Raw genomic sequence first — 25,942 nt, 5'->3', positions numbered from 1 at the left:
AAATTAAAGACTATAGAAAAACAGGGCAATTAGGACCATGGCATGTTAGAATTAGAAAGGACCTTAAATGTCATCATTTCACAGATAAAGAAAGTAAAAACTAGAAAGATAAAGGCACTTAGCCTAAGGTCACACAATACCTTCAGAAAAGGGATAGGATTAGAATCTAAGTGTCTGGACTCCGGGTTCAATGCATGGTTCCAATAAATAATGTCACCTATATTCTTTGATATCTGCTAAACTTTTTAGTAACATAGATTTCTTCACCTTTGACAAGGCAATTTACCAGAAAAGATATTTTTTTTGTCTTCACAGAAAACATTTTACTTATTCTGATAAGTTTCTGAATTTCAAAATTTTTGACTAGAGTTTAACTTTGAACAGATTTAATTTGCTCTCATTAAGTGATTATTGACTGTGAAAGATCATAATTTCCATTATCTGACTTCCCAGAAAACCCTTTTATATATTCAAGCCAAACTATCCCAAAAATTATTGTATGGAAAGTTTAATTTTGTAAAACTATGTTGTAAAAAAAAATTGAAAATACCATCTTATTTCTTGTAGAGCCACATAAGTGAGACTCCTGATGAAGTTGAAGCTGTGAAAAAGTTATTTCCTAATTATAAAAATTACACAGATGTATATGACAAAAACAATCTCCTGACAGACAAGGTAATGTAAAAGATAGGCTTTTATGACATTTATTAATCAGGTTTTTTGACTAAATATGTTGAAAATTTTAGTCATTTTGGTCCTCATAATTTAATTTTTTCATTTTTTGACAATAGTTTTTTTTTCAAAATATATGCAGATAGTTTTCAACACTCATCCTTGCAAAACCTTTTGTTCTGAATTTTTCTCCTTCCCTTCCTGCCACCCACTTCTCTTAGAGAGCAAATCATCCATGTGCATGCTCAATTCTTCTATACATATTTCCACATTTATCATGCTGTACAAGAAAAGTCAGATCAAAAAAATGAGAAACAAAAATCAAACAAACAAAAAAAAAGTGAAAATACCATGTTGTGATCCACATTCGGTCCCCATCGTCCTCTCTCTGATTGTAAATGGCTCTCTCCATCACAAGTCTATTGGAACTGGCCTAAAGCACCTCTTTATTGAAGAGCCAAACGCATCACATTTGATCATCACATAATCTTCTTGTTGCTGTGTACAATGTTCTCTTGATTCTACTCACTTCATTTATTATCAATTCGTTTGTCTTTTTCACACCTTTCTGAAATCATCAAAACTGATGGTTTCTTATAGAACAATAATATTTCATACCATACATATACAACAATTTATTCAGCCATTCCCCAATTAATGGGCATCCACTCAGTTTCTATTTCCCTGCCACTACAAAAAGGGCTCTTACAAACATTTTTGCACATGTGAATTCTTTTCTTTTTTTTCTTTTCTTTTTTTTTTTAATCTCTGTGGATTACAGACCCAGTAGAGACACTGCTGGATCAAAGAATATGCACAGTTTGATGACCCTTTGGCCATAGTTCCAAATTGCTCTCCAGAATGGTGGGATCAGTTTACAATTCCATCAACAATGTATTAGTGTTCCAATTTTTCCACGTGCTTTCCAACATTTATCATTATTTTTTCCTGTCATCTTAGTCAATCTGAGAGTGTGTAGGGTCCTCACAATTTTAATTTTTAAGTTCTTCATACTAGAAAATTAATGTTTTATCTAAATTTTTCTCAGGTCAGATTCCCTCTTTATGAAGATATAATTCTTAATAAAAAAAAATTGTGCATCTGCACAGTTCTTCTGTAGCCATGCAGATTAGGAAGAAAATTGAATTTAGAAAGCCTAATACTTCCTTAGTTTCATGATCAAAGAAAAATTATTTAAATTCATAGACACTAAAATTTTCCATCTATAAGATAGAGATAATAATATAACTTTCTATCTTGCAGACTTGCTATGAGTGAAACTTGTTTTAGACCCTAACACTGTACATAGGCTGTGATGCCATTTGTAGATTGATGGTTTTATTAAAAATAACGATATGTTTTCTCTGTTCTGAAATTAAATATCTATTATTGAGTGGCATAAGTATATAGTCAATTCTCAAAAATCCCAATGAGGATTTCTGCAAATTTCTGTTAACTTCTAGTCTGTATACTTCTGAATTTGTACTCTACTAACTATTGATATATTCTAATGGAATTTAAACTAATTTGCATATTATATTAAATTACAGTTTTAAAAAAGGCATGTACTTCGATCTAAAGCAAAATTTGCCTTATCTAGTCTTTTAGATTGCTTCTCTTCTGGCCATTAATGTAGCTAATGGAAGATTGACTATAATAAATTTTTTAAAGAAGTTATTTAATATACTTTGAGCTACATAACCTTTGTTTCTCAAAGTACATTATGGAAGTTGTAAAGTGACTAATTATTAGTACATAAGTGTATGTATTAAATGAATAGCCAGACATATTTTACTTATGCTATTCCTACTCTTTCCAAAGCCATATAAAGGAGAAAAATCAAGTCAACAAGCATTTATTAAGCACCTACAATATGCCAGACACTGTGCTAAGTGCTGAGGATACAAATAAAGGCAAAAATAGATCTCACTCTTCAGGAGACACAGTCTAATTAGAGCAACAACATGACAATAACTGTATATGAATAAAATTAAAACAGGATACCTTGGAGATAATCTTAGAAGGAAGGGGCCAACATTAAAGTGAATAGGAAAAGGCTCTTTATAGAATGAGATTTTGAAGAAAGGAAGAGAGAAGGAAGATAATTCCAAGACACAATCAATAAAAATGTCTGGTGACCAGAGATGGAGTATTTTGCAGCATGGAGGCCAGGGTCACTAGATTGTAAGAAGACTGAAAATGTGGGAAGGGCTTCAAAAGCCAAATAGAGGATTTTATATTTGATCCTGGAGCTATTGAAAAGTAAACTCTTTTGCTGCAACTACTAGCTTCCTTGGTTTCCTTTAAGTCCCTTCTACAGGAAGGGATGACCTACTATAGGAAGCCTTCCTCAATCTCTCTTAATTTTAGTGGCTTCCCTCTTGTTTGTAGTTTCCAGTTTGTATAGGATTACATATAGCCTGTATATGATTTATATTTATTTGCATGTTGCCTCTCCCATTAGATTGTAAGCCTTTTGAGTGTAGGGATTGTGTTTTACTTCTTTTTTTTTTTAACTACTTTTTTTACTACTTTTATTTTCAGTATTTATTAGCATAGTACTTAACATGTAGTAGGGACTAAGTATATGTTTATTGATTAATGGAGTGACATAAACTTTCTGAGTACCATTCTTATGTTTTTTGCCTCCCTGCATTAGACCTATTTGGAGAATCAGCTTAAATGTGTTTTGAACCTCAAGAAAAAAGGGTAAAGGTAGTTTAATTCACGAAACAAATTTTTACTTTCTCAGTCAATGGAAACAAAAATTCAATGGCAACTTCAGATTTATGGGAACATGAACATTGAAACAAGAAAAGACTAATTTTTGCATAACATAAAGGTTGTAAATGGAATGATTACATTCTTACATTTATTTTCATGTGATTTATAAATTAAACTTCAAATTTGCATATGTAGTTTCTTTACATGTAAATTGTAGAAAATTTATTGCAGCAGTTCAAAATAGAAAATTATTTTGATACAACTTTTGTTCTTACTGTTATAGTTGTTGAAGAGAAAGATCCTGTTCTGTAGAACCTTATAGATTTTGCCAAACTATGGAGAGATAAGCAGTGGTTTCAAATGCTAGGCAAGGCCTGCTTTATTGCGAGCAAGATTTCTTTTCAATTAAAAACAAAGGGATGCCTATCATCAGAGATTCCATCCCATGCTGCTCTTTCCTTCAAAGAAATGTAATTATTTTCATCTAAAAGGATGAAATAGCATCATGTCACAAGGCCTTTGGAACCTAACTTAAGCAAAATGAAGAAATGATATCAAATTATGATTCCACAACATCCCAAAAGATGGTTCTGCTGAATAGAGACCTTTTTCTTTTCTTTTTTCTTTTTTTTTTCTTTTTCTGAGGCTGGGGTTAAGTGACTTGCCCAGGGTCACACAGCTAGGAAGTGTTAAGTGTCTGAGACCAGATTTGAACTCGGGTCCTCCTGAATTCAGGGCTGGTACTCTATCCACTGTGCCACCTAGCTGCCCCCGAGACCTTTTTCTTTTAAAGAAATTTTATTTAATATAAGAAACCCTCAATTCTTGTAGGGATTCATTTTGTGATTTGGAGTTATAATTAAGTCTGCCTATGTAGCAATGGAGATAAATGGATGATAGACTTTAGAGCTGAAAGGGAGCTAAGAGATTCTCTAGTCCTCATCATCTTACAGATAACATAATTTGCTGAGTTTCCGTGAGGCAAGATTTAGCCAAAAAAAAAATTACTTATTAATATGTGCAAGTAATTTAGACATGTTCTTATCAGTTATAACAGTAAAAATAGGAACTCATACCATGTCTCTGGACCAAATTGGCAGATATTAAAATCATAGCAATAAATTTATGTGATTTTTTTTTTTCTTGTGTAGACAGTGATGGCTCATGGCTGCTATCTCTCTGATGAAGAGCTCAAAGTATTTCAAGAGCGTGGAGCTTCAGTCTCCCACTGTCCCAATTCAAACTTGTCGTAAGTAGATGAGAGTATATTTTTGAGGAATTCTAAGTTCAAGGGGTGGTGCTTAACAGTGAATGAATAGATTAATGAATGAAAGAAAGTGATGCCCATTGTTAGGTATTAGAGATACAATTTTTAAAATGAGACATTTCCTGCCCTAATGAACCCTATCATCTAGTAGAAAAGAGATAGAACTTCAGATGAGTTGTAGCAAAGAGTTATTTGATTCGTTTCCTGGGGTGGTGATTGGAGCCCTAGTGGAGTTAGTTGCTTGTCAAACTTTTTTTTTTTTTCCAAAAGTAACGGTAATAACAGATATCTTCTTGCATATGGATGACTGACTGATAATGGATTGCTCATTCAGTGAGAGTAGAGAGGAAGGATAGAATTAGGAACAAAAAACTAAGCATATCAACAAATGTTAAAAGTTATTTTTACATGTAATGGGGGGATTAAAATACTGTTTAAACAAAGAAATGGTAGTAAAAGTTTTGATACATGTTTCTTAATTCAATATAAGGTTATATAGAAAGAAAATGTTTCTGGGGGGAAAAGTGTGAATGACATTGTATGTGATGCTGTTGGACTAATTTGCAGACTTTAGAATCTACTGTGACTATCTACGTTACTATATCTAAGCCACCTCGGTCTCTTTCAAAACCTTTCATATGGAAGTTATCCAAGTTTTCTCTCTATCCTATGCTAGGTGACCTATTAAAGATCAAAATAATTATTTCTTAGTTATACTTTACTTTGCCCTCTTAGAAGCTATAAATACCCCACTTAAACTGGGGTTTAATAAGTTTCAGAATCCAGCTGTTTTATCTGGTCCTACACTTTTGTAACCTGCATTACAGATTTTTCTCATAGGAAAAAATAGAATTCTCAGTGTCTGTCTTATTACTATTCTGCTACTCAGAAGCATAGGCTCCCTATTTGTCCTTACATGGAAAAATAACATTTCATTCAGGGTGAGCAATACTTTATTATATATTGTCTTGGGCCAGGTACAGACTAGCTCCAAATGAAAGTCCCTTGCTGGAGATAATGAATAAGGAAAAGAAAAGTTCTTAAATCCTCTTAGTAAATAAACATTTCACAAGAATATACAGGTGTCTCTTCTCAGTTCTCATTCATTGGAGTGTACCCAAGTCAATGACTTGAAATTTGCAGAGTTACTGAGAGACAAGATTTTAAAAATTACTTTTAAGAAATATCTCATTAATATAAATATAAGGAATTCATAATGATAGCATGTATACAGCCAACACTTAGAGTAACTTAACTGATCTTCACAACAATCATATGAGGATCGTGCTGTTATTCTCAGGTTATGGATGAAACTAAAGTAAGTAAGTGACTTGCTTGAAGTCACACAGCTAGTGAATATCTAAGGAAGGATTCAAATTCAGTCCAGCATTACCTATTATGCCACCTATGTAGCTCCCTTTTTAATCACACATGTGTTTGCAAATATGATAACAATTATTCCTCTCCACAGTCAAGCAAATCCAAAAAGACTACCCCTCCTTTGTTGATGTTAACTTATATAAGATTTGCTCAGAAGTAGCCCTTAGTTTATTTAGCCCAACCCCATTCACATCTCTACAACTAAAGAGGATATATTCATCTTAAATCATCATCCATATGTGATCTAATAAGATCCTCAAGGCCCAAGGCCAAAAAAAAGACGAAATTAGGTTTTTATTCCTCCATTTGTATATTAGGCCAAATGGTCTGACCCAAATAAACAAATCGGTATAATATGGTTAACTTTGGGGCTTCATTTCAAAACTTTTGCACTACTTTTCCATTTAGGTAACTTTTTTCTACTCTCCTTCACCCATTCCCCTTCTATTTTCCTCTTTTGATGATGCTATTTCATTTCCTTCCTGAAGGGTAACTGGCAAAATGATCTAGCAGCAGAGTAAGGCTTTTGCAATTGGTTATCCTTCTTTCTCCTGGATCCTGGAAAGCTTTCCTTTGATTAATTTAACTTGGGCGCTTCCACCACCTAAATATTTAAGCAGTAACTTTTTTTTTGGTATGATGTTGGGAACAGAGAGACAGACAGACATAAAGAGAGAGTGGGAGAGAGGAAAGGAGAAGGAAAGAGTGGGAGAGAAGCAAAAGGAAGGGATAGAGAAGGAAAGAGGGAGAGAGAGACACTGAGTGGGAGAGATGAGGGGAGATGAAGAGAGAAAGAAAGGAGAGAAAGGAGGGAGAGGAAAAAAGAAGAAAGGAAGGAAAAAAGAATAAAAAGAAAAAGGAAGAGAAAGTGGGAAGGAGCAGGCTCTGTACTCTTTTTTTGGATTTTCTTTCTCTCCTGTCTCTAGGATCTCCAGTGGATTACTAAATGTGCTGAATGTCCTGAAACATAATGTGAAGCTTGGACTGGGCACAGGTTAGTAGGTCCCTAGCCATGGTTTGCCAAACATTTCACATATATCACTTTGTCTGAGACTTACAACAACCTAGAGATATTATTTTCCCCAAGTGAGGCTCAGAGGTGTTAAAGGATTTGCCTATCATCTTATAGTTTATCAGTGAAAGAGGAAAGATCAGAACTTGGGCCTTTCTGGACTGAGGTCCAGTGTTTCTGTCCATTATACACCAGTGCTCTTAAATGTCTATTTAAAGGGCTGCTTGAAAGGGGATGACCTTAAAGACTATTATTCAGCTGACCATAATATCCTAAAACCCATCCTGCACAGTCTGAAGCTGGTGGATTGATGGAGCTCAGAATTTCTCAGCAGTAAAAGTAATCAGATGTCCACCTTTTGTCTGGCACCAGTGTAGTGAGCTTCCTAGGATAGGATTCACCTGATACAAGTCAAAGCTTCTATGCCCATCAGAACTGGTATCAGGCCTGATGAATGGCCTTCTCTTATTCCTTTAGTGTTAAAACAATTTTAAACATACTTGAATTGTTCTTTTCTTTTGCTTGCATTTTCTCTTGTCCTTCTAAGTTTGAACATTTTTTTATGTTCTCAGTAGTTGTCTAAGTACAAATGCTAACTCTTGAAAAATCAGTTATTTTATATGATGTTATCAAAATGAATAAACAATGAAGAACACCCCAGCAATTCAGACATCTGACAGATTCAGCAAAATAAGATTCCTCTCTGTATTTCCCCACCAGTCTGGATGTTGACCAGGCCTTTTAGGTGGCTGATGGATCAACAGATGCCTTCTGGTTTGAACGTACATAGTAGATGTTTTTAGATGTGTGTTGAACTGTTCACTTAAGGAAGTGAATCATGCCCAGATGTCTGAGCAGAATGTGTACTGGCACCTCTTTGTCTTATTCTATATGGCTTTAGAATGAAAATTATACAATTGAAAGTGACTCAAAAGTAATAAGGAAGGAAAAAAAAAGCAGAGAGAGAGAGAGAGAGAGAGAGAGAGAGAGAGAGAGAGAGAGAGAGAGAGAGAGAGAGAGAGAGAGAGAGAAGAGGACCCAAGACATAGACTTACGGTGACCATATTTAATGAGCATGACCTAGATTATTATCCAATAGAGGATCCTGAGGAGTGTTCACACAGGTAAGCAAAAAGCGAAGAGAAAACAGGGTCATGAAAACCTGGAGTCAAGAGAATGTCAAGGAGAAGGCTATTAACCATGTCAGAGTCTATCTAAAAAGAGGTTAAGAAGGATGTATTGGGAAAGGGGTAGGGAGGTAATAATGGTGTCTAGGCAGGGCAACTGCTCTGAAGCTTAAATGATCAAAGGGAGTGTCTGAAATGCAATCTAGCTGTTGTCCTGGAAGTCCAGGAAGCTGAACAAGTAAAGATAAGCCAACTATGATGGTGTTTAGGAAGCCAGAGAGCCAGAGAGAGCCTGCAGCTATACACCTTTCAGAGACAGGATTCAAAACCAGGCTTTCTGATTCCAAGTCCAATGAACTATTACATGATACTTCTTTGTTTATGTACTTAATTCTTATTTATCTGCATGAGTTTATTCTTAATATATTTTTTTAATCTGCTATAGATGTTGCTGGTGGTTATTCCTCTTCCATGCTTGATGCTATCAGAAAAACAATCATGGTAGCCAACACCCTTTACATGAAAAAAGTAAACGAGAAAAGCCTCACTCTTAAAGAAGTGTTCAGACTAGCAACTCTTGGAGGAAGCCAAGGTAATTGGCATTTCATATCTATCATATTTTATATCTCTTTATATCCGAAAGGTCCCTGAGAGCAGGCATATAACTCTGTTTAAACTTTATATTTTCCCTGGCACCTAGCACAGCTCCCTGGATATAGTCCTTTATTAACAAATATTTCTTGATTTGGAAGTCCAGATTTTCCTCCAGAGGGCTGTAGTTTTCAGTAAAACCAGTCTTCTATAAATGTATTTGAACTGTTTACCAACTTTGGTATGCTTCTGCAGACCTAATAGTGATTGACCTCTAGTAGACACTTAAGGAATGCTTTTTGCTTTATTTGCATTTCAGTGCTTAAAATTTCTGGTAGATTTGGTTATATCATTTATTCCTATACTCAAAGAATTGAAATATTCCTTCAGAGGACAATAGTTTTCAATAAAACAGATCTTCTATAAATGCATTAAAGTTATTTACCAGCCTTTATATATCTTTGCAAATTTTTTTAGCACCAACCCCTCTACTAGGCACTTAATCAATGCCTTTTGATTTATCTGGATTTGAATCTATTTATAAATTCAGTGAAACTAATCAAATCATATTAAAATAAAGATTATCTAGATTCTTGGATAGTATCTATGCAAGTATTAATGAAATATCCAAATCAGTATAATCAGAAACATCCTTATCTTTGGTTACTGGCTTATTAAGTCTACAGCCTTTATACATTGACTTGACTTGCAGTATTACTTTTCTGTGAACTAGACAAATACTTCTAGAATCCAAAGGCAGATGTCTCATACATGAGTGGAAGAATTTCCAGTTATCCAAGTGTTCTTACTTTTAATTCTTCTCCAACAAAAATACAAAGAAAAACCTAATTGAAGACATCTATCTTCGGCCATTTTTAATGACCATAGCACCCTTTTTTTATTGTGATATTTCTTTGGCTTGCAGACTTTTTTCCCTGAGAAGGGAAAAAAATTACCTTTATATAAATATTTTTTAAAAAGAAAAAAGAAAAGTGAAATTCATTTCCCAGTAATTTTGCCAAAATCCTTCTTAGACATAGTGGATGTTTGAAGATCAAAAGTCACCTCTTTGTTACTTGTTTGTTTGTTATTTCAGAGATTTTCCCTTTACAGTTGTACAATTTGGTTTCCTGAAATCACTTTTACAAATGAAATAAACAAGTTTGCTCTTTTTTTAAATCCAAACTTCTCTGGTAGTCTTGGTATGTACATCTCTACCAATCTGTAGGTTGGTTTTACAGAGTGCCTCTTGGTTGCATTGCACAGATACCAGATTGTAAGTTCAAATCCTGACTCAACCAGGGCAGGTCAATTCCTCTTTCGGTCCCTTAGATTCCTAAAGTGAAATAAGGGGTTGGACTAAATGGCATCGCTGAAGTTTTGTTTAGCTCTAAATTTGAACCTAGTACTTTCATTGGGCCAAAAAACTACATTTATAGAAAAGCTACATTTTGAGGACTCTAGTTTATTTACTAGATAAATAACTCTAGTAGTAAACTTAACTCTAGTAGTAAAGAATGTTTGAACATGAAGTTCATTATCCATCATTAAAAGGCATTGCAAAGGTCTTTGGTCTTAGAGAGAAGCCATTGACCCACTTTTTTGGTTACTGATAGCCTCATTAATTAATTGATTGTGTTCAGACTGTTGTCTCCCAGTTTACCTTAACTTTCAAATATATACAAATTCAAACAATACAATGACTACACTGTAGTGCATGGAAAGAATAACAGTAGAAAGGATCAATTATGTATTCCTTAATGACATTGATAAAACTTGTTCCTGAAGAAAGGAAGAAAATGCAGAGGTTGAAGATTACAAATGAGCAATGCTGCATATGTTATATTTGGTACCCCCAGCCAACATCCTCCCTAGGAGGCTTTGTTCTCAGCAACCTCTTTGCCTCTCTCCCTATGAGGGAGTGTTTGTTTTAAATGCCTCATCCAGTTAATCAACTTCTCCCTGGGCAAAGAAAGCACAAAACTTTTTCCACAGAAAATGAGTCTTCATTACAATGTCTTTTTGCTTTCTGCAATAAAAATCTTCCTCTTTAAAAAAGAAAAAAATAAAAAGGAGGCATTGCAGACTGAATCCATATTTCCTTAAACTTTAGGTTTGCCCTGGTGATCAGGAAAAATTTCTAAGTTACTGTAATAAGCATCCCATTGAAATACCCAAGTCATTAAATAATTTGCTCCTTTAAAAAAAAAAAAAACGAAGCTTGTTTCTTTTCAGAGGATTTGCACCAATGACATATATGAGCGATGGTATACTTAAATTTTTAAAGGTAATAGTAATAAATAACACTTATATAGTGTTGCAAAGCACTGTGTGTGTGTTTATGAGGGGGGAGGGAGAGCGGAAGGGAGAGGGAAAGGAAGAAGGGAAAGGAGAGGGGGAAGGGAAAGGAGGGAGGAGAGGGAGAAGTAGAGGGAGAGGGAGAGAGATTCTCACAACCACCCTATGAGGTTATTACTATTGGCTTTTTCCTAATTTGATAGATGAGGATATTGACACTAAGGGAAAATAACATCAGTGGCCTCATAACTAATATCCAAAAAAAATATTATTCTGACTCTGTATTCAGCATTCTTTTTATTGTATCACACAGCATCTCGAAATAATGTCACTTCCATAAAAATGGATTTTGGTATCAAAAGGATAAGTATGTGGCAGAATAGAAGAAACAATAAAAGTTGGAAGCAGAAGGGAAGATTCAATAGCAAAGAGGATGCAGTTCGCTAGTAGGTTTTAAGTAATGGTGGTATATGATAAGTGGGTGTTTGTTGGGGTAGAATGAGTGTGTGAATATGTGTGAGAGGATTATGTTTAGCAGGTCTTCAGAATTCATTGGCTCAGCTCAAAAGAGAAAAAATTTTAAATGTAAAATCATATCTTTTAGATATAAAAGAGACCTTAGAGGCCATCAAGTCCAACTCCCTTATTTTACATTGGGGAAAATCGAGGTTGAGAGATGTTAAATGCCCTGCCCAGGATCACAGCCAGTTACTGAATTTTGAGTGAAAAAAGAACATAAACATTTCATTATTAGACTTCACTTTCAATGTACTTAATTTACCTACTTATCCGTATAACTAACTGAAATGAGTGCACAAAAGTTAATTACTTTTATGGTTGACTTGAAACACTTAGTTGCTATCCCCCCTCAATTAATATAAACACCAGCAAACAAGCAAACTTCATAAATTTAACATTAGTTTTGGGACATTTGAGCATTTTGAGGATTCAAAAGTGCCATAAACTCACTGTTTTGCTTTGTATTACAGCCTTGGGATTAGATCATGTGATTGGAAACTTTGAAGTTGGAAAAGAATTTGATGCCCTCCTGATCAACCCTAAGGCTTCAGATTCTCCAATCGATCTCTTCTGTGGTGATCTGGCTGGAGAGCTTTCAGAGGTAAGCCAAGAGAAAGTCTTTGGAGGGTTTAAGTAGGACCCCCTACTTAGCTTAAAACATTTGCTATTAAAATCTTCCAATCATGTTTTGAATAATTTTTAAAAAAACATAAATTGCATGATAAAATCTTTGCATTAGGAATGATTTTGAGGCATTATGTTGGATTAATATTCATTAATCATAATTATAAGATAACAATAATAAAGTCTTTAAAATCAGGATCAAGGATGAGGAAGAATTTATCTTTTTTTTAATCTGAGACTAACTACTTCCCACTCCATATATGAATATAAATAGATGCTTAGTAAATTTTTGAATGAATGAACAACATTCATAAGGCAGAAATTAGGCATAGAAACTAATTTTGCCCATCATGATTACCAAGTAAAGAGAGAGAGCCATAAGAAAGGCAATCTCTTTTACAGTCACATTCTTTATTTAATATCATGTTCTTTCCATATGGAAAACTATTATTTTTTTTTGGAAGGAGAGTGGCCCATAGGAGGAGTTTGATCTCTAATTTCATTGGAGTAGGAAGCTCCCAATGTTTAAAACTCCTTCCACCAATGCATATTTTTTTATTCATTTGTAACTTCTGGTTTTTAGTTACCTGTTGGTGGCACAGGAAACGTTAGTAGCTTGTCTGGGATCTTACAGCACGAGAGGCAAGATTTGAACTTTAATTTGGCTGACTCCAAAATTGGTCCTATGTCCACTTTGATATGCAGTCTCACATATAGAAACACATTTACATTCATCTGCACATGTACATATCTACATATATATTTTGGTGCCTCTTAGTTTAATAAAATTTCTGTACATTTTTGGCTATTTTTTTTAATCAATGATTTAATAAAAAATATGACACTTCAACCTGCTCTCTGGGGGGGTGGGGAAGGAGGGGAAAAATTAGAACAAAAGGTTTGGCAATTGTCAAAGTTGTAAAATTACCCATGCATATATCTGTAAATAAAAACTATTAAAATATAAAAAAATAAAATAAAATAAAAAATATGACACTTATAAAATATCACTTATGAATTGACCCATTTCATAGGCATGGTAAGTCGAATTGATTAGAAAAAGTGTAACATATTTTGAGCTTCTTAAAGAAAAGAACTATATAAATTGACATTGATATAATTCATTATTTTGTTAACTGTTTGGTTTCACAGTGGAATGTGCTTCCTAATGCCAAATCTATTCATCCAATCATGGTGTTATATTATACAATTTCTGAAATAGGTTATTTATTTTATCATACTTATTATTTTTAAACTTTAAGAGCATCTTTTCTCTGAACAGCTCTAAAAACTGTAAAACACTTTAAATACTTTTCTAGTAGAGATCCCTGTTAAAAAACCAAAAAACAAAAAAACCAGAATGAAAATTCATTGCCAAAAAACAAACTCATGTATTTTGGCCATGGTGATTGCTGATGGTCTGGAAGGCACTAAATTTGAAACTAATTTTTGAGTTTATATCCAAGTTTGAAGGAAGGAAATGAAGGAAAAAACAGTGTAGTGCCTACTATGTGTGTAAAGCACTGTTCTAAGCACTTTATAGATATTTTTTCAATTTATATTTCTAACAACCACAGGCAGTAGGTACTGTAATTATAGTTGAGGAAACTGAGCCAGGCAGTATAGTGACTTGCCTACAGAGCAGATGTCTGAGGTTAGGTTTGAATTTAATTCTTCCTGATTCCAGGCCCAGGGTTTTATTTCTGTACAGTGTAGCTGCTGTATTCTAATAGTGTGATATTGGACAAATCACAACATCTTAGGGTGTCAAATTTCTCATCTTTAAAGTGAGGAGGTTAAATTAGATGGGCTTCCAAGGTCCTTTTCAGTGCTAAATTTTGTGACTTTCTATAAATGTACTTTTCTAGAGGAAATATCAAAACTCTGCTTTCTAATTTTTGTCTTTCATTGTTTTTTAGACTGTCATCCAGAAGTTCTTCTATCTAGGTGGGTCCTTGGATTTCTTTCATCCTTGGTATTTATGCTACACAAGAGGCTTGCGTAAATTTCATTTTAATCTTACTTCATTTTAGTCTCATCATGGAGACTGTTGCCAGGTTTTTAACTATTTTCCAAAAAAATTCAGGACTCACAATCATCAAATGTATATCCCACCCTAGCTTTGGTCTGTATTACCATGACAGTTTCCTAGGTTTTCTATCCCTAGATTCACCCTTTCCAATTCTCTTTAGACTTTCATCTTAGCATGACTCTGCTTTATATCCTTCAGTGAATTCCTGTTATCAAATACATCCAGTTCAAACTTCTCTGCCTTTTGATACTTTTGTGCTTTATTTCCTGCAACTTCTCAGTTTTTCCAAACATTTTGTTCTTTGTTTTCATCAGCTTCATTAGAGGCTTCAATGCCTCTAATCATGCTGTTTCTATTAGAATGTTTTCCCTTTGTCTGTAAACCTACTCTTATTTCTTTTATAAAATAATATTTTATTTTCCCCCAATTACATGTAAAAACATTTCTATCCCTTGCTCCCCTTCCTCCTCTCTGATATAGTAAATTAATATAGACTATATGTGTGTAATCATGTAAAACATTTACATATTAGTCATTTTGTGTAAGAAGACTCAACCAAATAAAGGAGAAAACAACATGAGGGAGGGAAAAGAAGAGAGAGAGAGAGAGAGAGAGAGAGAGAGAGAGAGAGAGAGAGAGAGAGAGAGAGAGAGAGAGAGAGAGATTATGCTTTAATTACATTAAAGACAATATCAGTTCTATTTCTGGAAAAGGATAGTATTTTTATTTTTTCATTGTGAATCCTATGGGATTATCTTGGATTTTTGCATTGCTGAGAAAAATCCTTCATCATACAATATTGCCATTACTGTGTACAATGTTCTTCTGGTTCTGCATCAGTTCATGTAAGTCTTCCAAGGTTTTTTTGTTTTGTTTTTTCTGAAACCATCCTGTTCATTTCTTTTAGCACAATAATATTCCATTACAATCACATATCATAATTTTTTTAGCCACTCCCCAATTGATGGGCATCTCCTCAGTTTCCAATTCTTAGCTACTATAGAAAGAATTACTATAAATATTTTTGTATACAAGATAGTAGAGAAAAGCCAGGAACTTGCCTGAGTTCTCCCCAAATTTCCCTCAGAAACAATGTGAAATCAAGACTTTAAACGGATTCTGGAATAACAGAACCTACAAAAACATAGAGTGAAACAACTTTCCAGCTTAAGTTATCTTATTATCTTAAAGGATTTCAGAAAAGATTTGTCTCACTTGAGTAAAAGGGAAGTGCAGCCCAGCTTGTGTGCAGTGTGGGAAGTCTAGCAGGAAGCTCTTAGCCAAAGCATAGATCAGTAATGGATGCCTCTTTATCCTGATTCAGGGGGCTATTGGCTCAGCAAGCTAACTGAGATCTCCAGGCCCAGTTCAGAAGCAAATTGTAAGCCCCTAATTTCTGGCAAATTGTAAGTTTTCAAGGACTATGCCAGACCAACACAGCACAGTGGAAAAAGTGGTAGCACCTCATACCCAGCACAGAAAACCTGTGAGAGACCCCAATCCCCCTGCAAAAGAAGCTTGGAACAATCTCTCTTGCGTCCTAGAAGCTAAACCTAAAACAAAACAAAACAAAACAAAACAAAACAAAACAAAACAAAACAAAACAAAACAAAACAAAAAAAAAAACCAAAAATAGCCCTGACCTTAGAAAGCTAATATGGCAACAGGGAGAATCACAGAACTCAGAAGAGGACAGCAGTGGCAAAAAGTGAAGCCTCTAAGGGGAACATAAATTGATCTCAAACTCAAAAAGTTTTCTTGGAAGGGTTCAAAAAGAACTTTAAAAATCAAGTAAGAGAAATAGAAGAAAAAATGGCAAAAGAAATGAAAGCTGTGCAATAGTTTAGAAAAAGAAGCACAAAAACTGACTGAAGGAAACAACTCCTGAAAAAATAGATTTGGTGAAATGGGAAAAAAACATCCACTAAGAAAACAATTTCTTTACAAGTTTAATTGGAAATTTAAAAATGGAAAAGGAGATAAAGTTAACTGAAGAAAATAATTCATTAAACATTAGAATTGGACAAATGGAAGCTAGCAACTCAATGAGACACACTAAGAATCGGTCAAACAAAATTTTTAAAATTAAAAAATTGAAGAAAATATAAAATGCTGCAGTGGAAAAACAACAGAATTAGAAAATAGACCTAGGAGAGATAATTTAAGAATTATTGGATTACCTGAAAGCCATGATCAAAAAAAGGGACTACATAACATCTTTCAAGAAATCATTGAAAGAATCTACCTATCATCTATCTTCTGAAAGAGACCCCAGAATGAAAACTCCAAAGAATATTGTAGCTAAATTCCAGGACTATCAGGTCAAGGAGAAAATACTGTAATCAGCCAGAAAGAAACTATTCAAATATTGTCCTCAATATTGGTAATTAGTAATTAATCAGGATTCCTCAGGAATCATTGGATTCTCTTATATGTTAGGGAAATCCAATGATCTCTACAGGTTTTGAAGTCCCACAACAAGGATTACTCAAGATTTAGTCATTTTCACTGAGTACCTGAAATATGATATTTCATAAGGCCAGAGCACTTGGACTACCACCAAGAATCAACTATCTAGCAGAATTGAACATAATCTTTCAGGAGAAAAAATAGACATTCAGTGAAATAGGGGACTTATAATTATGTCTGATGAAAAGACCAGAACTAAACTGAAAATTCACTTTTCAAATATAATGCTCAAGAGAAGCATAAAAACAGGAAAGAAAAAATGTTATTTAAAGTTTAAACTATTTACATTACTACCTGGCTGGATAATACTTATTACTCTTAAAAACTATATCTTAGGGCAATTAGAAGGAATTTACATGGACAGAGGGTGTGAATATAAGATGACTTTGATGTGATGATATAAAAAATTAAGAGACAGAAAGATTATTGTACTGGGAGAAGAGGAAAGGAGGGGGTAAAATGAGGTAAATTACATTAGATGAAGAGGCACAAAAGACCTATTACAGTAAAAGGAAAGGATGGAGGAGGATAAGCATTATTTGAATCTTAATCTCATTAGATTTGGCTTTACAGAGAGAATAACATACCAACTTAGTCTTACTCTATGGGAAAGTAGGAAGGGAAAGGAGAAAGAAAAGAGTCGGGGTGCTGACATAAGAGAGGGCAGATTGAGGGAGGTGGGGGTTAGAAATCAGTGGTGAGGAGGGGAAAAAATGAAAGGAGAAAAGGTGTAAACATGGAAAAATAGGAAAGAGGGAAATACACAACTAGTAATCATATCTGTGAATGCAAATAGGATGACTCTCCCATAAAATGGAAGTTGATAGCAAAGTGGATTAAAAGCCAGAATCCAAAAATATGTTGTTGTTGTTGTTGTTGTTGTTGTTTAATAAGAAACACATTTGAAGCAGAGAAATATAGAGAAAGTAAAGGTAAAAGGTTGGAATACTCATTTATGCTTCAACTGAAGTATAAAAAAAAAAAAAGTAGGGGTAGTGATCTTGCTCTCAGACAATGCAAAAGCAAAAATAAAACTAATTAAAATAGAAAAAGATGAAAATGATATCTTGCCAAAGGGTACTATAGACAATGAAGTAATATCGGTACTAAATATATATGTACCAAGTGATACAGCATCCACATTCTTAGAAGATAAGTTAAATGAGTTACAGGAAGAAGTAGACAGCAGAACTATGTAAGTAAGAGACCTCAGCCTTCCCCTTTCAGAACTAGATAAAACCAAGCAAAATTAAACAAGAAAGAAGTTGAGGTGAATAGATCTCTAAACAAAGCTGAATGGCGATGGAAAAGAATATAACTTTTCCTTACCCCAGGACACCTATACAAAAACTGACCATGAATTACAGCATTAAAAACCTCACAATCAAATTCAGAAAGATAATAATATTAAATGCATTCTTTTCAGATCATGTAACAAAAACTACATGTAATAAAAAAGGCCATGGAAAGATAGACTAATAACTATTTTTAAAATTAAATTAATCTTTAATTAATTAATTTATTTATTAAATCTAATCCTAAGGAATGAGTGGGTTAAATAACAAATCATAGAAATAATAATTTTATCAAAGACAATAACAATAATGAAATAACATACCAAAACTTATGGAATGCAGTTAAAGCAGTTCTTGGGAGAAATTTTATAATGCTTACATGAATAAAATATAGAAACAGTAGATCAGTGAACTGGGCATTCAACTAAAAAGCTAGAACAAAGAATAAAAGTTCCCAATTAAATACCAAATTAGAAATTTTGAAAATCAAATAAGAAATTAATCAAATTGAAAGTAAGAAAACTATTAAACTAATAAACAAAGCTAAGAGTTGATTTTATGAAAAGACAATGAAATAGTAAATCTTTGTTTAATTTGATTAGAAAAAAGAAAAAAGACCACAGTACCAGTATCAGAAATGAAAAGGAGGAACTTACTGCCAGTGAAGAGGAAATTAAAACAATTTATTTTGCCTAATTATATGCCAATAAATTTTACAATTTAACTAAAATGTCTCAATATTTACAAAACTATAAATTGCCCAGATTAACAAAGGAGAAAATCAAATAACCCCTTTTTAGAGAAAAAAATTAATAATAATCAATGAACCCCTAAGGAAAAATCTATAGGGTCAGATGGATTTACAAGTGAATTCTACCAAACATTTACAGAACTATTAATTCTAAGCTTTTTGGAAAAATAGCAGAAGTCCCACCAAATTTCATTTATGACACAAACATGGTATTGATCCCTAAATCAAGAAGAGTCAAAACAAAAAGAAATTTATAGACTAGTTTTCTAATGAATATTGATGCAAAATTTTAAAATATTGGCAAAGATATTACAGCAATTTGCCACCAAGATAATACGTTGTGTTTGAGTGAGATTTATATCATGAATTCAGAGCAGATTCAATATCAAGAAAACTATCAGCATAGTTGACAGTATCAATAACAAAATTAACAGAAGTCATGATTATATCAATAGATGCAGGAAAATCTTTTGATAAATACAGTACCCATTCCTGTTTAAAAAAAAAAAAAAGTAAAGATTATAGGAATAAACAACTTTCCTTAAGATGGTAGGTAATATCTATCTAAAACCATTAGCAAACATTATATGTTATGGGAAACTATAGCCAAATTCTTGAATTCGCAGGTCAAGAAAGTATTGCAAGCATCCAGAAAGAAACATATCAAGTATAGTGGAGCCACAGTCAAGATAAAACAAGATTTAACAGCTTCTACATTAAGGACTAAAGGCTTAGAATATGATTTATGTTATGAGGATAAACTAGAAGCATTCCCAATAAGATTAAGTTGAAGCAAGGATGCCTATTATCACCACTATTATTCAGTATTGTACTAGAAATGTTGGCTTTAGCAATAAGAAAAGAAAGAGAAATTAAAGGAATTAGAATGGGCAATGAGGAAACAAAACTATCAATCACTCTTTGCAGATGATATCATGCTGTACTTAGAGAATCCTAAAGAATCAATTTAAAAGCACTTGAAACAATTAACTTTAGTCAAGCTGCAGGATAGAAAATAAACCACATAAATCATGAGCTTTTGTATATTTTACCAACAAAGCCCAACAGCAAAAGATAGAGAGAACTCCCATTTAAAATAACTATAGACAATATAAAATATTTGAGAGTCTATCCTGCCAATACAAATCCAGGAACTATATGAACATAATTACAAAACACTTCATACAAATGAAGTCAGATCTAAATAACTGGAAAAATGTCAACAGATTGTGGGTAGGCTAATAATAATAAATAAAAAAGATAATAAAAATGATGATTCTCCCCTAAATTAATCTATTCAGTGCATTTTAATTAGACTGCCAAAAATTATATTATGTACAGAGAAAAAATAATAAAATTTATCTGGAAGGACAAAAGATCTCTTGATCTTTATCAAATATCAAAGCAACTAATGAAATGGCACAGGATGAATGAATGAAATAAAATACAGACAGGATGATAGCCTAGCCATACTAGACTATAAAACTGCATTACAAAATTGCAGTCATCAAAACCATTTGATATTGACTGAGAAATAGATTGGTGGATCAATGGAATAGGTTATTTCACACAAGACACAGTAATCAATGATGATAAGACTTCAGCTTCTGGGATAAGAACTCACTATTTAACAAAAACTGCTGGAAAAACTGGAAATTAGTACTGCAAAAAGTCTCACATCCTATAAATATATAAACAGATAAAATCACAGTAGGTTCATGATTTAGACATAAAGGAGAGCAAATTAGGAGAGCTTTTTAGATCTTTGAAAAAATGAGAAAGTTATTACATACAAGAAATAAATAACTTTTGAAATAGAAAATGGAGAATTTTTATTACATTAAATTAAAACTAATGCAGCCGAGATTAGAAAGGAAGCAAAAAGCTAAGAAACAATTTTTACAGTGTTTGAATAAAGGCCTCATTTTAAAATATGGAGAGAGCTAAGTCAATTTATAAGAATCCAAGCCTTTCCCCAATTGATAAATGGTAAAAGGATATGTACAGACAATTTTTAGATGAAATTAAAGCCAATTATGGTCATGTGAAAAAATACTCTAAATCACTTTATTAAAGAAATGCAAATTAAAACAATTTTGAGGTGTTATCTTCACACCTGCCAAATTGACTAAGATGATAGGAAAAGATAAAGATAAAAGTTGCGATGGGATGCAGGAAAACTAATGTATTGCTTATGGAGCTGATCTAGCCATTCTGGAGAAGAATTTGGAACTATGCCCAAAGAGCTCTAAAATTGTGCATAACTTTTGATCCAACAGTGTCACTTCTGGCTCTGTATTCCAAAGAGATCATAAAAGAGGTAAAGGTTTCATATGTGCTAAAATTTCTGTAGCAGCTCTTTCTGTGTTGATAAGAAACTGGAAATTAAGTGAATGCCTATCAACTAGGGAATGATTGAATAAATTGTGATATTTGAATGTAATATAATGCTGTTGTTCTATAAGAAATGATGAGCAGGCTGATTTCAGAAAAGCCTGGAAAAACTTACATGAACTGATGTTGAGTGAAGAAAGCAGAGCCAGGAGAACATTGTATGCAGTAATAGCAATGTGTGATGATTAATTATGATAGACTTAGCTCTTTTCAGCAATATAGTGATCCAAGACACTTGCAATAGACATGGGATGAAAAATGCCAGAGAAAGAATTATGGAGACTGAATGTGGATCAGGTCATACTATTTTTACCTCTTTGTTTTTTCTTTCTTATGGCTTTTCCTTTATCTTTTAATATTTCTTTCATAATATGATTATTATGGAAATGTTTTAAATGATTGTACATGTATAACTTATAACACATTGTAAACAATGTGTCTGTCTTGGGGAGGAGGGAGAGAAAAAAAGGGAGGGAGAAAAAATATTTGGAACTCAAAATCTTATAAAAGTGAATGTTGAAAACTATCTTTATATGTAACTGAAAAAAATCTAAATAGTTCCTTTTTCCCTTTTAAAAAATTTTTCTTTGCCTATCCCTTTTTCAAGATCCAATTCAGGTCTTAACTCTTCCATTACTTCATCCCACCTTGATCTCTCTCTTTTCTGAATTCCTACCATAGCTAATAGGTAACACCTGGGGTGTTACAGGACTTGGGACCAGAAGAAAGGACAATTCATATTATGTATAGTTGACTGAAAATTTCTTTGGGATTCTCTATACAATTATAGGACTTTGGGGAAAAACTGAAGTGAATATCAAGCTAGTTGAATTTCTAAAAGAGAGCCATATAGTGGATTAAGAATTTGGATTTTCTAACTTGTTTACAAGTGAAACAGCTTGGTTGAAGTTTAAATAAATGCAGTAGCTATTCCATTTAGCATTAGTGTTGAGAGAGCCACAATTGTCTGTCATTCCACAATTATGGATTTTGCTATTTCAAAGCCCTAAATGATGCTGAAAACTGTGATTAATTCCAACCCAGAACTGCCTATATGAATTATACTAGATGAACTTAATTCTGGTTTCAATCCGAAGAGAAGACTACTTAACCTTAAATTCTGGTTATGTAATACAAAAGGCCATATCAGCTGCATCTTCATATCTTTCTTAGTATTAAGTTCAGTGTCATGTACATAGTAGGCATTAATTGTCTAATTCTTGTTTTAGGAGATGATCGAAATATTGATGAAGTATATGTGGGTGGCAAGCAAGTTGTTCCTTTTTCAAGCTCGGTGTAAGACCATTAGACTTATGAAGACATTCTCCTGGGATAACTGATGATTGTTCATCTCTCTGTTGAGCCCAGGTGGAGTTGGAAAGAGTTGGTTAAAATATAATACCTTCTTTTTGGGAATGACTACTAAGTTTCTGTGTCTAATTAGGGCATTCACTTGAGAAATTACTAGAAAGAAACCAGGGATCATTTTAGGTTTCTGGGTTGAGTGGCTTTCATTATATATGAAAATTTTACTTTTTGAGATAGAGTTTTTTGGCCATATTCAAAGATAAATTTTACTTTATTCATTTGAAATATTAAATTAATTCCATGGAAATGGTTTAAAAAGATAGTGAGAGATGCTTTTCTTTCTTATAAAAATGAATCTTGAGCACACATGTGAAAAATTTCAATCACAAAGTTGAAAATTGCCTAATGAGGAAATCTTAATGAAGAAAGAAGTCTTAAAAAAAAAAAAAAGCATGAAACGAAATCATTTAAAGTTATTCATTGTGAAAATTACATGTCAAGCATACAAATTTTAAGAGAGACCTTGCAGAATTTTAGAATGTGATTTCAGAGCAAGTTTGTGTACTTAGAAATTTGCTGTCACTGAAACTTGTACTTCATAGATATTTTGCTATTGTTCTTTGGCTTTGTTTTGGATTAAAAAAAATGCTAAATGTTACATTAAGATAGTTTTGTGCTTGTTAATGTGTGTTGAAAGCTGGAAAATGGCTTTGTAAAAGCCTCTTAGGATTATCATCAATGTACTTACATGCCATATATAGGAGTATTTTTGAGTACCTTAAACACATCTTAAATTATAAACTGTGCAGTGTTGTTATTGATCAAAATTATACTGTTGGAAAGAAAAAGGGAGTAGAATCATAGAACTACAGATTAGAATTTGCAAAGACAGAGAAGACAATAGGTATCTTCAAATTTATCTCATCTCTTACAAATAATGGGAAAACTCTTACTGATCAAGACTTTTAAATGGAAAGGCTCATTAATTAAAGACAATTTCTACTTACACTATCAGTCACAATTGATGAATTTCAAAAGCCAATACCAAGCAATAGCTGGCATTTTAAAAATACATCTCAAGTGTTTTTTTAAATGGATATTACTTAAAAAGACTCTCCCTTAAAAGCAGATAATTCTTTAAGGCTAAAAATACTCCCATTTATTCTAAGAAATTTCCAATTCAATAGAAATGAAATATAATCAAATACTGCCTTAAAATTCATTCACTGGATTTGATATTGGGGTCAGGAACTGGTTTGTTATTTGTTTTTTGCTTCTATTTGTAACCTCAGTGCTTAACAGTGCCCAGTACATGGACAGTACCTAATAAGTGCTTATTGATTGGTTGGTTAATTAATATTTCATGTTTAGAATGATACAAAACCTTTAAAAGCAACTTGAACTTATTAATATTTTGCTCTTTGCCATATCCCGGAATTGGAAACAATTTTTACCCCAGTAATAAGTCTTTGAGCATTATTATTTAGGACTATAACTCATTGCTAATTTTATAAATGTTACAGCTTTTTTTTCATGCATATGCATTTTGGCCCTGGAAACCACAATAATCAGGAAGAAACCAAAATTTCCTCAGTATTCCAAGTGAGCAATTGGGGCAGCAATTGGGGCACTTACTCTAATTTTCTTTTGTTTTGCATCCCTAATATTGAAAAACTTTATATGCATATATGTAACTCTTCAATAAAATATCTCCTGTTTTGGAAAATTCATTGAAATAAAATCATCTTATTCTGCCTAGCCAATATATTTTGTCTGGTTTCAGACTTCTGTCTTTAATAAGTAGACCATCTTTTCCCAGAGATCTTCCTAGAGTTGTTCTTCATCCCAACTTAAAGATAAAGCTTTTTTGGTCACCAGGTAAGCATTTGGAGATATTGAATAGCACAATAAATAATTCTTTGCTTTTCTAAAATTTCAGAGAAACCAGGTGGAATTTTTACTTACTTACAAGAGGTGTTTTTTGACTCTAGTTCACATATTCTTGACAAAGTTAGGGAGATTAAGTAGACAAATGATTGCTAATAAGAGATTCCAAGCTGCACCAGAATCATACTCCTAGCCTCCTGGTTCTCCTTCACCTCCCTTTCTTCTGTATCTGAATTGTAAATGGAACTTAAATGTTAATCATTGGTTTTCATTGATACTTAGAATTAGCATGGAATCAAAAAGGCAATATAGCAACAAAAAAGGGGGGGAGGGGAAAGACTTTACCCAGATAGTATGCTAAGATCAGCATAGTTTTGTGGAAGGAATACTGAATTTGGAATCAGGAGACCTGATCTTGAATCTCATCTTTGCCACTTACTATATGTGGCTCTGGGCAAGTCACACTTCTTTCTCTGAGCCTTAGTTTCTTCATTTGTAAGATGAGAGGATTGGACAAGATGAGCTCTGAGATTTTTTTTCCAAAACCATCATGCTATAGAGTTTTTCTGTTTTTTTTGTTTTTTTTTTTAAGGAAGCTGCTTGAAATATTAATATCCTTTGAGCTCCCTGTACTCCTTGTTACTCTTAGTGTTTTATTTCTCCAAGAAAAGGGTTATTGTACATTGCATCTGCTTATGTGACAAGTGAAGTTCTACATTTTAAATATATTATTTTCCTTTGTATAATTTCATGAATCGTGAGACAGTGGCACACTGAGGCAATCGGGGTGTCACTTTATGTTGAATGTTTTCTGCTCTTACAAAAGCAGGTAAGAATTATGACAGTGATTTTAAGCAAGTCTTTTTGAAAATTGTTGTCAATTGTTGTCACCCTAATGCCCCAACCCAAATTACACCAACATACTACTGGAGTGTACTCAGCCCTTTTTAATCAGATATACATTTTTCTGGAATGATGTTGCTCTAGCCTCACAAAAAATGCTGTTGCAACAGAATATTAAAGCAGAAGCCAAGGCTTCTTTCATCATCCAGAATAATAAAAGAAAGAAACAACGTTCATAATAAAGAATTGAGAGGCAGTATGGGGCAATGGAAAGAATCCTGGCCAGGGGGGTCAAGAGTTCAAATCTAGAGATGGAAGAGTCTTGGAAGCCATCTAGTACAGCCTTCTCATTTTTAAGGAAATATCCTAGAGGGTTCTATAAAGCTGAAGTAACTTGTTTATAGTCGGTCACATGGATAATAAATGTCCAAAGCAGCATTTGAACTAGGTCTTCTAATTACAGAACCAGTGGCTTTCTCTCCATTATGTATTCTCTACAAGATGCTACATTTCTAACACTGGCTCTGCTCTTCATTGGCAAGATAAGCCTGGAACAAATCATATCATGTTAAGGAGCCTCAGTTTGCTCATTTATAAAATGAAGAGACTAGATGATGAGTAAGGCCCCCATCAGCTCTGTGATTCTAAATCTGATTGCTTTCATACATCCCTTTCTACTTTACCTTTTGCCTCCCAAATCTAAGATTAAATTCAGGAGAGCAGAAGATTTGTTTTTTGAAAGTACAGCT

At 33.3% G+C, this 25,942-nt stretch overlaps 1 protein-coding gene across 2 annotated transcripts in view; it reads left to right on the top strand.

Annotated features, from left to right (window-relative positions):
* Positions 1-24,223, top strand: part of GDA (guanine deaminase) — a 95,327-nt gene extending 71,104 nt beyond the window's left edge. The window contains exons 8-14 of one of the 2 annotated variants that reach the window (XM_074280698.1): positions 568-675; positions 4,548-4,645; positions 6,970-7,037; positions 8,628-8,774; positions 12,061-12,191; positions 14,134-14,161; positions 22,385-24,223. In XM_074280698.1, the coding sequence (XP_074136799.1) occupies positions 568-675; positions 4,548-4,645; positions 6,970-7,037; positions 8,628-8,774; positions 12,061-12,191; positions 14,134-14,161; positions 22,385-22,455 (651 nt within the window). In that variant the 3' untranslated portion in view covers positions 22,456-24,223. Of the gene's footprint in view, positions 1-567; positions 676-4,547; positions 4,646-6,969; positions 7,038-8,627; positions 8,775-12,060; positions 12,192-14,133; positions 14,162-22,357 lie in introns of both variants that reach the window. The other variant, XM_074280699.1, reaches the window with a different exon arrangement.
* Positions 24,224-25,942: the final 1,719 nt, after the last annotated feature.

This window comes from Sminthopsis crassicaudata, chromosome 1 (genome assembly GCF_048593235.1).
Source record: "Sminthopsis crassicaudata isolate SCR6 chromosome 1, ASM4859323v1, whole genome shotgun sequence".
Taxonomy (NCBI): Eukaryota; Metazoa; Chordata; class Mammalia; order Dasyuromorphia; family Dasyuridae; genus Sminthopsis; species Sminthopsis crassicaudata.
Note: the sequence above shows the minus strand (reverse complement) of the source record. Positions and strands in the feature narration are given on the sequence as shown.